At 37.7% G+C, this 12,899-nt stretch overlaps 1 protein-coding gene across 21 annotated transcripts in view; it reads left to right on the top strand.

Moving 5' to 3' along the window:
* The first annotated feature begins 3,307 nt into the window (after window positions 1-3,307).
* Window positions 3,308-12,899, top strand: part of PHF20L1 (PHD finger protein 20 like 1) — a 77,588-nt gene continuing 67,996 nt past the window's right edge. For 10 of the 21 annotated variants that reach the window (XM_058276058.2, XM_058276060.2, XM_071208040.1 and 7 more), the window contains exons 1-2: window positions 3,308-3,686; window positions 5,852-5,971. In XM_058276058.2, the coding sequence (XP_058132041.1) occupies window positions 5,889-5,971 (83 nt within the window). In that variant the 5' untranslated portion in view covers window positions 3,308-3,686; window positions 5,852-5,888. Of the gene's footprint in view, window positions 3,687-5,851; window positions 5,972-11,074; window positions 11,220-12,899 lie in introns of all 21 variants that reach the window. The other 11 variants (XM_058276065.2, XM_058276068.2, XM_058276057.2 and 8 more) reach the window with 3 other exon arrangements.

A 12,899-nucleotide genomic window follows, 5' to 3' on the forward strand; every position in this document is an offset into this window, starting at 1 on the left:
CCTTGAATTGCTCTGGTTTTCTTTACTGATGTCAATTACAAATATTAAATGAAAACATGAAAAAATAGGTTACTTGTGTTTTATGTGTAATTAAGGCCTATCTTTTATTTAGTAATGCCTTTTTCCTCCCTTAAAATAGGTACACAGTTGTTAACTGTTTCAGGAGAAATGATGGGTCCATATTCATATTTTTAACATTGGAGGAATTTCGTTCAGAGATTTCTGCCTGAGAGCTGTTGTTTCAAGATATTAGCCTACTGCTTGTCTGATCCTGCTCAGACACAGCTCTAAGTTCTTTCTTTCTATATTTGGAGATGGAGTGAAGGACGGCTAGCACTGACCACCTGCAGGAAGAGCATGTTGGGTGGGAGACAGGGGAGAGCAAATAGCAATGCATAGCTATGAGGGTCATTGCTCGACCTTTCTACACCCTGCTTATCTGCCCTGATCCTGACCTCTGACTCTCTGGAGGGTCAAAAGAGGATGTGGCAACCAAGTGGGTTTTCTCCTCAGTCTTATCAGACTCAATGTTCCCTTTGTAGAGTAAACACAGCTTTACGTAACAGTCTCTCCACTCTTCTGATATTAAATTCATGGAAATAATTCATAATTAAAAGAACATATATTTCAATACATACATGTTCACACCCCATTTACAAAGAGAGAAAGAAATAATCTGATGTTTGCAACTAAATTTAAGATTTACCCTAAATGTAACAGCTTTAAATGCAGACTGATCCAGGTTTGTTCTACCAGTGCCTCACGTACTGTGAGTAGCTTTGCCATTGGTGCTACGATTTTTTAAAATGATCAATTCTTGGTAATATTCATAGAAAAGGCCAATCTTCCCTCATGTTACATAGTACTTCGTTCCTGGAAAATTGAGTTTTTATTTAAACCTTGTAAAAATACTTTGTGGTGTTTATGTGTAACACTGAGTTCTAGGCTCAAACACAAACATGTTTCTCACCTACATGATTGTTTGGAGGGACATTCAAAATCACGAATGACCTGGGACAATTCCTCATGCATGGAACACTAAGATGTGCATTTTTCAGTGTATCTAGCAGTTATACCCTCCCCAATCACGTGAAAACTAAAACCCTCCATTCCCAGCCTGTTACCAGAATGCCTTCGAGGCGATAGTATTAATTTCATTGAAAATCATTCCCTTATTCAATTCACTCAAGTCAGGAAACATTTATATAAGTCATTTCCTTTTTTAAAAAAAAATGTTTTTTAGTTGTATTATTGTAGGGGTCACTTGTTAAAACCCAATCAAAATGGAAGAATTATGTTTTCATTGTGAATTCTCAGGTACAGAGGAGAGTGGATATTAATAGAATCCAAGTTATCCTTTATATATGTATTGTTCTTTCAAAATAACAAACAAGGGAAGTGGACTTGGCCCAATGGATAGGGCGTCCGCCTACCCATGGGAGATACGCAGTTCAAACTCTGGGCCTCCTTGACCAGTGTGGAGCTGGCCCACGCGCAGTGCTGATGTGCACAAGGAGTGCCGTGCCACGCAGGGGTGTCCCCGCGTAGAGGAGCCCCACGCGCAAGGAGTGCACTCCGTAAGGAGAGCCGCCCAGCGTGAAAGAAAGTGCAGCCTGCCCAAGAATGGTGCCGCACACACGGAGACGCAGCAAGATAATGCAACAAAAAGAGACACAGATTCTTGTGCCGCTGACAACAACAGAAGCGGACAAAGAAGAACACTCCAGCAAATGGACACAGAGAACAGACAACTGGGGGGTGGGGAGGGGGGAAGGGGAGATAAATAAATTAAAAAATTTAAAAATCTAAAATAAAATAAAATAAAATAATCTAAAAATCTCACTGGTTTGTAACAACAAATAATTATTTTTTTTCATTTAACATCAGAAACTCAGTTGCTGGTACTGCACCTGCTAATGGAAAAAACTTCCTTATTTTGAGCATCACTAGCTTCTGATACAAAGCCCTCAATGAGAGAGTTTAATTAGTATAGCTGGGGCCAGCACTTTAGCTGCAAGAGAGACTGGGAGTTTGATTACCTGACATTTTATTCTTATTTGTGGGAGGTTGACTCTGCTTTTAAGAGTCATAAGGTGCCTGTTGTCAGTTTGGTCTAAATCATGCTGTGTAACAAACACACCCTTAAATCTTAAAATAACAAAAAATTATTTCTTCATTTTACTGTATGTCAATTGTAGATCAGCATGGGCTCTGGGCCCATTATAATCTGTCTAGTATCCAGGTTCTAGAGCAGTCATCATTTCAAAACATTGCTTTTCCGTCTGCCAGGGACAGAAAGCTTGGTGAAATTTAGTTTCCATCTGACCATGATATCAGCTCACTTATAACTTCATTTTATTACCCAAAACAAATCATATGGCTACCTTTAATTTCAGATTCTAGACATGTATGGAATATTGCCTAATGACAACAACAATGGGAAATTCCCCAAAGATACAAAGGGTTCAGTCGTTGAGTAACCGAAAGTCAGGAAAACGAATATCCATTAGATACTATCTTATATCTCTTCTATACATCACTATGCTGAGTTGATCCCAGTACCTATTAGTTACATAGTAGGGGTGTGTGTGTGTGTGTGTGTGTGTGTAGTATCATTTGTATGAAACGCTGCATTTAGAAAGCTCAAGAAAAAGAGTGGTACAGTAGAGAGACAAAATCAATGCTTCATCTCAATGTTGCTCCGAAAGCGTTCACTTGGTTTCTGCCACTAGACTCATGGCAGGGACAGTCTTCTGTGCCTAGCATAGAATTTTGGACACAATTGTTCAATAATAGCAGTGTTGCTATCATTAGCTGTGTGATCTTGGGCAAGTCACTGCAACTTTGCCGTATGTTCTTCAGCGGCGAGCGCGCACACACGCAGGCACACACACACACCACACACACACACCTTGGAAACACCTGCCTTTTACAATGTAAGTCTCCTAGCCTGTGGGGAGCAATACGAATATGCGATTGTGGTTGCCATGAGATGTACTTTTAGAGGAGTGCCTGCCACAAAGTATCCATTGAATAGATGTTCACCGATTTAATAACAGTAACATCTGCTCTACTCTTCAAATGGAATATTTAAGAAAGAACATAGCACATCAACAAAAGTTTGCCCAGGGTGCTGGGTTGAGAAGTTTGGGAACCTGGTTCTCGTCAAATCACCAATAATAACCAATAGGCTTCGTCCTCATCTCTCCAAGGTGAGCCACCTCACTTCTGCCAATGGGCGCCCGGAGCTGGCATTCCTGCCCGGGCTAACCAGCGCCCCTGCCGAGAGCCTCAGCCAACAGCCTCTAAGCCCCGCCTCTCAAGGCGGTCCTCCAATCAAGTTCCCTGGCCGGGCCCAACCCTCGCAAGTCATGTGACTCCAGCAGGCCCGCTTCCGGCGCGTCGCGGGCGGCTGACGTCCTAGAGCCCGGCGTCGCGTTAGGGCTGGACGGCGGCGGCGGAGGCGATGGCAGCGGATTCCGAGCGGGCTTAAGGTCTAGGACCCGGCTCGCTCCCGCGCCACCTCGGCCCCGACCCAGCGCTGCGGCCTCACCTCACTCGGCTCCTGCTCCCTCCTCGGTCGCTGCTCGGGCGGAGGCGGAGGCGGAGGCCCGGGCTGGCCGCCCCGTTGGTGCCCGGCTCGGCCCCTGACGGCCCGGCTGCTGTGCGGAGAGGAGGCCGAGTCGGTAAGAGGCGGCGGCGGCGGGGCCTGGAGGCCAGCCTGATCCCCGCCTGGCCATCCCCGCACCGGTGTCTCTCTCAGGCCCGCTCGCCTCCCGCGTCCTTCCCCATAACTTGCCGTCCCTATTGTCTGGGCTCTGCCGCTCCCTCTCCCCCTCCCTTTCCTACCCCCTGCCGAGGGCCGGACGACTGTCAAACCTGGAGGAGCTTCCCGCCTACCCGGTCTGAGCTTTTCCTTTCAGGCTTTTGGTCCCCCGCCCGGCATCACTATCTACCTTTTTTTTAGCCTCTTGGTCGTTCTGTCTACTGCTTCATTTTCTTCGTGTCTGTCTTCTTGCTAATCTTCTCTTTCCTACCACTTGTCATCTCGCACAACTTTCACCATCCTTATTATTGTTATTTTGCCATTCTTTTTCCCTTTTCTTCCTGTTTTTACTCTTCTCCATACTCTCTGCTCCCAAATCCTCCCTTCCGCCCCCATGGACTACCTTACTTTTTACAAGTTGTTTAATTCAAATCCCTCCTTATCCTCCTCCATCCACCTGCCTCCCGCTCCCCACCTTCCCCAAAGAAAAAACAAATCTTGCTTTTCGGGGTATCTCATCCGAAGTTTCTTTTGGGGGATTATACCCCCTAACTTCATCACTTGCCTTGGGTCCAAGTTTGATCCTAGAAAATGCTAGTGTAATGGGTGAGCTACCCCTTACTGAGTTCTTCCTGTACAGAAAATGTTGATTAGATTTCTACACAAACTTTTAAAGTAGTTGTTTTATATGTTGCTCACTTACAAGACCTGTATTAAAAATAATTTATATGTTCTGTTTACACCAAATACACCCTGGCTACCAAGATTCCTGTTAAAAATTTAAATGTACTAATCTTTGCTGATGCCATGACAAGAGGATATTTCTCCCCCAACCATGAACTGGATTTTACTTATTTTCATGGCAAATATTGATGCTATTTTTCTCCCTCATCTATTGGGTTCTTTCCAGACAGAAGAAAGGGCAGGTGAAATTCTAAGTTTACTATTAGGTTTTGTTTATTTTGACTTGTGACCAAACTATTAAAAATATGACATAGTTGTGTCTTTTCCTTTCTTTTCTTCTTCTTCTGTTTTTTTTTAACTGGAAGGGAGCATAGTCATTCTAGTAATCCTAAATATCAAAAAATGTTTTATAGGTCTTTCCCTTTAATAGCAATACATTTGCATTCCTGATTACTTACTATATTTTGCTTAGACTGTCTCAAAATGCATCCATATTCCTCAAATAATCATTAGTGAAAAAGAGGATATCTCAAGTAAACTAGGTGGCCGGTGTGATCAAAAGGATAACAATTCACTGTGAATCATCTAGAGAATAATCAGTACTTTGTAGTTTTTTGTTTTAACATTGCACCCACTTTTACTTATTGTGGACACTTGAACAATAGTGGAAATAAGTTTTCAAGTTAAAAAGAAAATCCATTTCATTGTTTCTTATTGAATGTGAAGTATAAGAAAAGAAATTTCCTTTGCAATTTTACACGTTAAAATTATTGAATTATTTGCTACCAAGATGGCAGTAGGTGATAAAAGGAATTATTAAAATATGCAGTGGAGGAAGAGTGTGTCTACTGCTTTGTTCATCTTTGTCTGTTCCTTAGTGTTTTATTTAGTGTTTTGTATTAATAGGCATTCAATAAATATTTGTTGAAATTAATGAAAAACTTGATTAATTTGTTTACTTAAGATTTACAGTAGTCATATTCCAGAACACTCAGTTGTCTTAAATTTTTCAGAGATGTAAAAACACTTCTGGCTGTCATTTTGGACACTTTTCTTGGGTATTTTCATGTTAAAATTTAAAGCTTTTTAGTCATTAGCAAATTTTAATGGGCCATCTTTTTATTCTTCCTAAATAGTTATCTTTTCTATGTTCTTTTTCTTAATTCATCATCAAGATTGACAGCAAATTGCTCATATTAACTTGGAAATGCTTGTGATCATCATTCAGATTTCTTTAACATTTGAAACATACTTTAAACTTCTCATGTATCATTTAAAATTTTTCGTTTTTATTTTAATTTTACCTCTTCCCCTACACTATATTCCCTATGAATTTTATGTACTGGAATCTAACAGGTGTTGTTTTTTGTTTTTTTGTGTTTTTTTCCTTCTCCTCTTGAGGTAGTAAAAAGAGAACACTGAAGAACAGAATCTCAAGATGAGTAAAAAGCCCCCACATCGTCCTGGAATCACTTTTGAGATTGGTGCTCGTTTGGAGGCACTGGACTACTTACAAAAATGGTATGGAAAATATAGAGCTTTTGACCTAGAACACAGTGTCTCTCACCTTCTATATGTTGGTTAATTGCTTAATTTCATTGACAGTGGCAGAAGCATCAGTTCACATTTTCAGTACATATATACATTGTTTTAGTTTTCCTTCTCTTCAACAGGCTTTCAGGTTTAGCATTTAAAAATATTCTAGTCAGAGTTACATAGTACAAACATTTTAGGTGCTTGAGAACTGAAAATAATTATTTAGAATATGAGATATATATATGATATTATTACTCTTGTATATTTAAATGAGCTATATTGGGGGAAGGAGGATAAATCCACCTTCCCAAGTTTTGGATAAATTTTATATAAATCTGTTTTCTTGACATGTGTTGGGTGGTCTTTCAGAATATATAAATGGTTAGCATACTATTTCTTCATAGTGTACCTATTCAGAAATGTCTTCACTATTTACCATCCTACCTGAAACCCCGAATATACTAACCTCCTCTTTTCCCAGAGGGCTGTAACCTAAAGGCATGTTCAGTTACAACCTCTAGTACTAAATCAGGATCTCTGGGAGATGGGTATTCCTCTTAGATCTGGATGTTTCTTCTCTGCTGGCCTCCTGTGGTAAGTGGTCAATTAAACACCCTCACACCATTACATAATGGTGTAGGAAAAATAGAGTAACTGAAATAAAACCACTATCTGGAAAGGAGAGAAAGGGAAACAACACACAGAAGTCACTGGGCCACAGTAGAAATAATCAGAATTCCCTCTTTCTCCCAGGGAGTGTGTTCCTCAGTTAGGGTAGCTGGCCTCTGGTTCTGCTTTCTTGTTGCCATTCTCAGTCCCTAAACTGAGAGGGGTATTCGTGAGGTTACTTCTTGGGATGGTATACTACTTCAGCTCCTCCTGAAGTCCATTTATTTTTATGAGGGGTTTGCCAGACTTTGTGACATTTTCATTCACAACTTCCTTAAAACCATAGTGGGCATTTTGTAGATTTGCTTTTGATTGATTTGTATTAAGTCATCTCCCTGAGTTGGCAATAGCCGGCAGAGTTATCTTGTTTAGTCCTGATTTTTGACTTTAGACTAGTGTGGGATTTCTGACTCTTAGCAATCCATGTTAAAGTTCTGCATTCTTTGACCAGCAACTTAATAGTCTCTTTCCCGGGTTCTGCTCTGGGGTAGTTTGAAACTACATTTTGAGATGGCAAGGCACACTTATTTGACTTCTTGTCCTTAGGCTGCATCTTAGTGGGTAGTTCTTTTTAGGGAGCTTGTTATTATCAACAGATAGAGTCCACAGTAGCTCTTGGGAGGGGCTTGGGAAGTACTTGGTAATTGAGCTTCTCTTGGTCTCCACTCTGTTTCTTGCCTTTGTTTGCTCAAACCAACTTAGAGCTGAGAACTGGCTTTTCCATTCTTCAGTGTTCTTGGTTATTTAAGGCTTTGGCATCTTGGATTGATGGTCTCAGAAAGAAAAGCCTTTCTTAGCAAAGCTGTGATCTTTTCCCTCTGTTTGGACAAAGTCAGATTTGACTAAAGTTATTTTCTTTCTTGTACTAATGTATTGAAGGCCACAAAAAGCAGTGAACACAGTTAAACATGTGGACATTTTTAATGCCAAGTCCCTTGAAGCTCCAGCTTCAATAGATACTGATTAGAGTCTGAAGATAGAAGCAGCAGTTTAACCAACTGCATTACTGTCACCTAAAAGGAATTACTACTTCTCTGGGATCTTCTAACTCCTTACTGACTGAGCCAGTTCTACTTTTTAATGTCTGTTGCTCACTTTTAGGGACTTATTTCTTTATTAGGACTTTCTGTTAGGACTTTCCATTGAAAACTAAAACTGACTTAATTACAAAAGGGAATTTATTGACTTGTGTAACTGAAAAGCCAGGAGGAATTTGAACAGTGGTGGTTGCCTCCTCTTCTCAGGGTTTTGCTTTTTATTTAAAGCTATTTCTGAGACCATTCAGATAATCCTGTGGTCAGGTATTAGTATAGAAACATTACACAGCTGAATATTGATTAATTACCTTGTGATTTTACATTGTTTGCCTTTTTTGTTCTTCCTTTTCTTAGCGCTTCTTTTCTGGATGGAATTGTTAAAAGTAGTGACTGTCATGAAAGATGGTTGCCATCATTCTCTGCAGTATACTTTAAGGTTAACATTAGACTAGGATAATTCTTTGTCGTGGGGGAATGTCTTGTGCTTTGTAGGATGTTTTGTAGCATCCCTACCCTCTACCACTAGGTATACCAGTTGTACCCTTCCTAGTCATGACTTTAAAGAAATGTTTTCATACATTGCCAGATATTCACTGGGAGACAAAATCGCTCCCAGTTGAGAGCTCCTGCATTAGAACATGCAACAAAAGGTGCCAGCTTAGTCAGTAATTGGCTCTTTGGTTTTGATTTGACCAAACTTTTTACTCTGAAATCACACTGTTAAGTTTGTGTTGTGTAATATAAAAGTATGAGAAACGGTAGTTGTTACTTCTTTAAGGTTTTTAATGTCAGTCTTAAATTTTTTTCCTTTTATGTTATATAGGCTTTGTGAATAAATAGTTAATTCTTATTAATATATACTCTTATATTTTCTCCAGGCTGACAGAATTGCAATTAAAATAGCTTACATTTTGGGGAAAGCACATAGTTTAATATTCTTAGTGGTTTTGAGAGATATTAACATAATTGACTTTGGTATTAGTAAGAAATTCACTTTTGGTGGTGAATTATTTTCTCTTCCAATAGGAGTTCAATTTATAGTCTAGTAAAAGATGAAAAAAGATGATTAAAAAGAACTTTTAAAATCAAGCTTGAATGAATAAATAATCTGTGCTTTAAACTATTTGGAAGTTCAGAGAACAAATGAAAGTTGTAGCTTAAATCTTTCATTATTTCGTGCCTTTCACAAAGAATCCTATGTGCTGAGGTAAGGTGATATTCATTGATGAAGTTTAGATATAACTACAATGACCCCTGTACTAATGGTTCTTTTAATGTAAATAAATGTTAACCAAAAGAATCATGTATGGTAATTATTGAAATTTATCAGTTTGATTTTTATGAGCTCATTTATATAAAGTTTGTAGCATTCTGTTGCAGGTGGCTTTTTAAAAAGAATTAGGAGTGTCATATATACTTAATCTAGGTAGTCAAAGGAATAATTTTCTTGTGGCTTTATTTCTTACTATCAGTAGTTTCAAAACCTTGTTAGGCTTGGGTGATCTTCAAATTTACTATTAAGTACTCTTACCTTAGGATAACTGATTAATTGCTAAGATTTATTGAGTTTATAGGGAGCGCAAAAGAAGTTCTATGAAACATAGTGCTCTTAAAAGATTTTATTGTTTAATGGGATGAAAAACTTTGTTCTTCTTATTTTTCTATTTGTAAAGGACCATTTTATTACTTCATATAAATGCCGTAGAATGTTGTTTTGATATCAGGTAAAAATGTAGAAGTTATTTCAGTGTTGAGACACTTTGACAATCTTGTGAGAAACAATTACTGAAAATGTACCAAAATAATTTTCTTCTCTTTTCTTTTCTTTCCTTTTCAATCTTTTTTCTCTATTTGTTTTTCCATATTCTGTTGTTGCATCTCTACTGAATGTTTATTCTTCCAAATTTATTCAGTTTTACTTGGAAAGTGTTGTGCTCTTATTTGACATAAGTGTAGTTTGAACTGTTACAGGTCTTGCACCGTTGGATGGGGAGGAGGGATATGCGTATATTACTTTCCCTGTATTCAAAAATAAACTGAAATTAAGCTCCCAATTTTCGGTTTGGAGTAGATTTGATGTAATAGGAAAACTGAATCTATTTAGGAAAATATATTCTTACTGCTTAAACAATAATAACACATTCTTTAAAGTTCAGAAAGATATTTCGTACTTGAACATATATTCTTTACATTTTAAAGTAGTGATTTATTACCTTTTGTTTTCAAAGTAACCTTTAGCTGCATCAGAAAACTCATTGTTGGTTTAATTATATACCAAAACTGATGATTGCATGTGCAGAGAAGCTATCTTCAGTTCTAGTATTTGGTTTTTGATACTTGGGTCTCCTCTGTACTGTCTAAACCTAGCTTCTACTGAGTAATGTGAGTTGCTTTAATTTTTAAAAGTTTTTATAGAATTTTACTTAAAATTTTTTGACTTCTTCCTCAACAATCTAAACAAAGGCTTTAATTTAACATGCTAATATTTACAGCCAATATGATCATTTTCTTTATCTCCATCATGTTTTCTTCCACAACCTCTGTACATGCAAAGATTGACATATCAGCTTTATAATTTCCTGAAGACAGTAACAAAACAATGAAAATGGGTATAAGTGTTTGATATGGGTGTATATTTAGGGCAAGAGAAAACTCAGAGTTGAAGTTATATAGGAGACACTATATGGAGACACTTTTTAAAGACCAAAAAGGCGGGTTCCAATCACATTGTCACTTATTAATCCTTTTAACTATGGGTAAGTCATTTAACTTGGTTTGCTTATCAGTAAATGGAAGCAATGTTAACTGGCTTTTACAGGTTTAAGTATCAGTAAAATAATGTTTTCAAACTCACTTCAAATTCTATAAAATATTATAAAATTTGAAAAAATTTTAAAATTACAAAGCATTGAGATATATGCAAGTGAAGTTGAAAAATAAATCTTTGGGGGTCTGAAGATTTAAGTGTTTAAGTTTTAAATGTAGCTTTATTTTTGACATGCAAGTGACATTAAATGGTAGAAGGGAAAACATGTCATTGCAATAAGCTGTAAATGATCTTTTTGAATTGGAAATAAAATCTTTATACAGTTTTGCAATTTACAAAGCACGCTTGCAAATATTAACGTATCTATTCATTCTGAATATTGTTCAAAAAGAAAGGTCATTAAATCAAACTGGTTTTGATTACTGATTTGATTTCTCTTCTGAATGAAAATAGGCACTATACTCACTGATTTAGTTTTGAAAACAAAACACATGAAATAATATGCCCTGGAGTTAGTCTTAAAAAGAGATTTGAGATATAGAGTCAATTAAAACATTCAGATGAGTTATGCTCTTTCGACTTCTTTTGGAATATTTCTATTTAATTCTCTTCTAGATCTAAAGGAAAGGAAAATGAAAGATAAAAAAATGTGGAGATGTCTCCAAGTATCAGAGTTTGATAGAACAGTCTAAATTTTGAATTGACAAATGCTGTTTCCACACTTTTGGAGTTTTCTGAGCTGTATGGAACATTTGCAAATGTGAGTTTTTAAGATGTTCATGAACAGAATTAAAATAGGATGTGAAAATTGAGGAAATTTAGATTGTAACAAGTAGAAATACCTTGTAATTTAAATAAAAGTACGTATTTTCTAAATGAAAAGATTGCTTTTTCTGTAATTGGATTTAGCTATGCAAAGGAAAACTAGAGGTAAGTCATGTGTTCTATATTTAGGGTAGGAGTCTACTCTGAAAAGTCATATGTAGATACAGTTTTAAAAACTAAACCAGGGCTTATTAACAAGGGGTTTGTGAGCTTGAATTTAAATTGAAAAAAAAAGAGCATTATCCATGTGGGGACAAGTTGGTGCAGGTGTGATATATTTATTAAATAATACACTGTGTAGTGTGGACTTAGTAAAGGGTCTGTGGTTTTGGCATAGGGGTCTGTGGATCAAAAAAGGTTAAGAATCCCTGAACCAAACTGTATTTAAATTAGGTGAGTTTGTAATTTGTAGGAAGCTTAGGTGAATATTTTTAAAGTAAAGATTCTTTGCTAATATGAATAAAGTTTTATCTTGTATATTGGGTTTTTCAGAATCTGTATATAACCTGAAGAGTAATGATTCTTATTTTGAATCATTACCCTTTCTTTGCATGCCTGATTTCAGCTGTGGACTCAGAAAAGTATACAACCACACCTGTACACTAAAATAATTGATCATATTTTATGGGTGTACATAGAGAATCTATCCATAGGCTCCAGATAAGGACTTTTCCTACAGAGAATTCAAATGGAAATCTATACTTTTTTTTTTAAACTTTTGAGATTCTTTATGTTCAGAATATCACAAATTTTGAATTTTAAAGTTTAAATGAACCATCCAGTTTGATCAATCAAGCGAGTCTGCACCAGTGCTCAAAAACCTTTGTTCTTCAATCTTAAAATTTCCATAAAAGAAAGCCTCATAAATCCCTTTTGGCAATGCTAAATATGAGAAAGTTGTCCTATCCCCCTCACTCCCCCACTCCCCCCACCAAAAAAACATTTTAAAAATAGGGGGTGGGGTAAGCAGATTTCTACAGATTTATTTTAAGACATACCTGGTCTCATCAAAGTATACCCTGTTATTCATGTGCTAGTGTTCTTCCTTTCATTGTGTTGATTCAGTTTTTTTTTTTAATTAATTAATTTATTTATATCTCTCCCCTTTCCCCCTGCCTCGGTTGTCTGTTCTCTGTGTCTGTTTGCTGTGTCTTCTTTTGTCTGCTTCTGTGTTGTCAGCAGCACAGGAATCTGTTTCTTTTTGTTGCGTCATCTTGCTGTGTCAGCTCTCTATGTGTGTGCCATTCCTGGCAGGCTGCACTTTCTTTCCTGCTGGGCAGCTCCCCTTATGGGGTGCACTCCTTGCGCGTGGGGCTCCCCTACGAGGCGGACACCCCTGTGTGGCAGTGCACTCCTTGTGCACATCAGCACTGCTCATGGGCCAGCTCCACCCGGGTCAAGGAGGCCCGGGGTTTGAACTGCGGACCTCCCATGTGGTAGACGGATGCCCTAACCGCTGGGCCAAGTCCGCTTCCCTGATCCAGTTTTTTATAAAACTTTTTCTGATCTCAAATTTTTGCTTACCTTAATTACTCGTGAAACAGAAAATTTAACTGGAAGTAAGAACAAGTGGGTTGTATGTATTTGCCATTGGCAGTGTGACTGTGCAGTATTT

The sequence above is a fragment of the Dasypus novemcinctus genome, chromosome 14, assembly GCF_030445035.2.
Source record: "Dasypus novemcinctus isolate mDasNov1 chromosome 14, mDasNov1.1.hap2, whole genome shotgun sequence".
In the NCBI taxonomy this organism is placed as follows: Eukaryota; Metazoa; Chordata; class Mammalia; order Cingulata; family Dasypodidae; genus Dasypus; species Dasypus novemcinctus.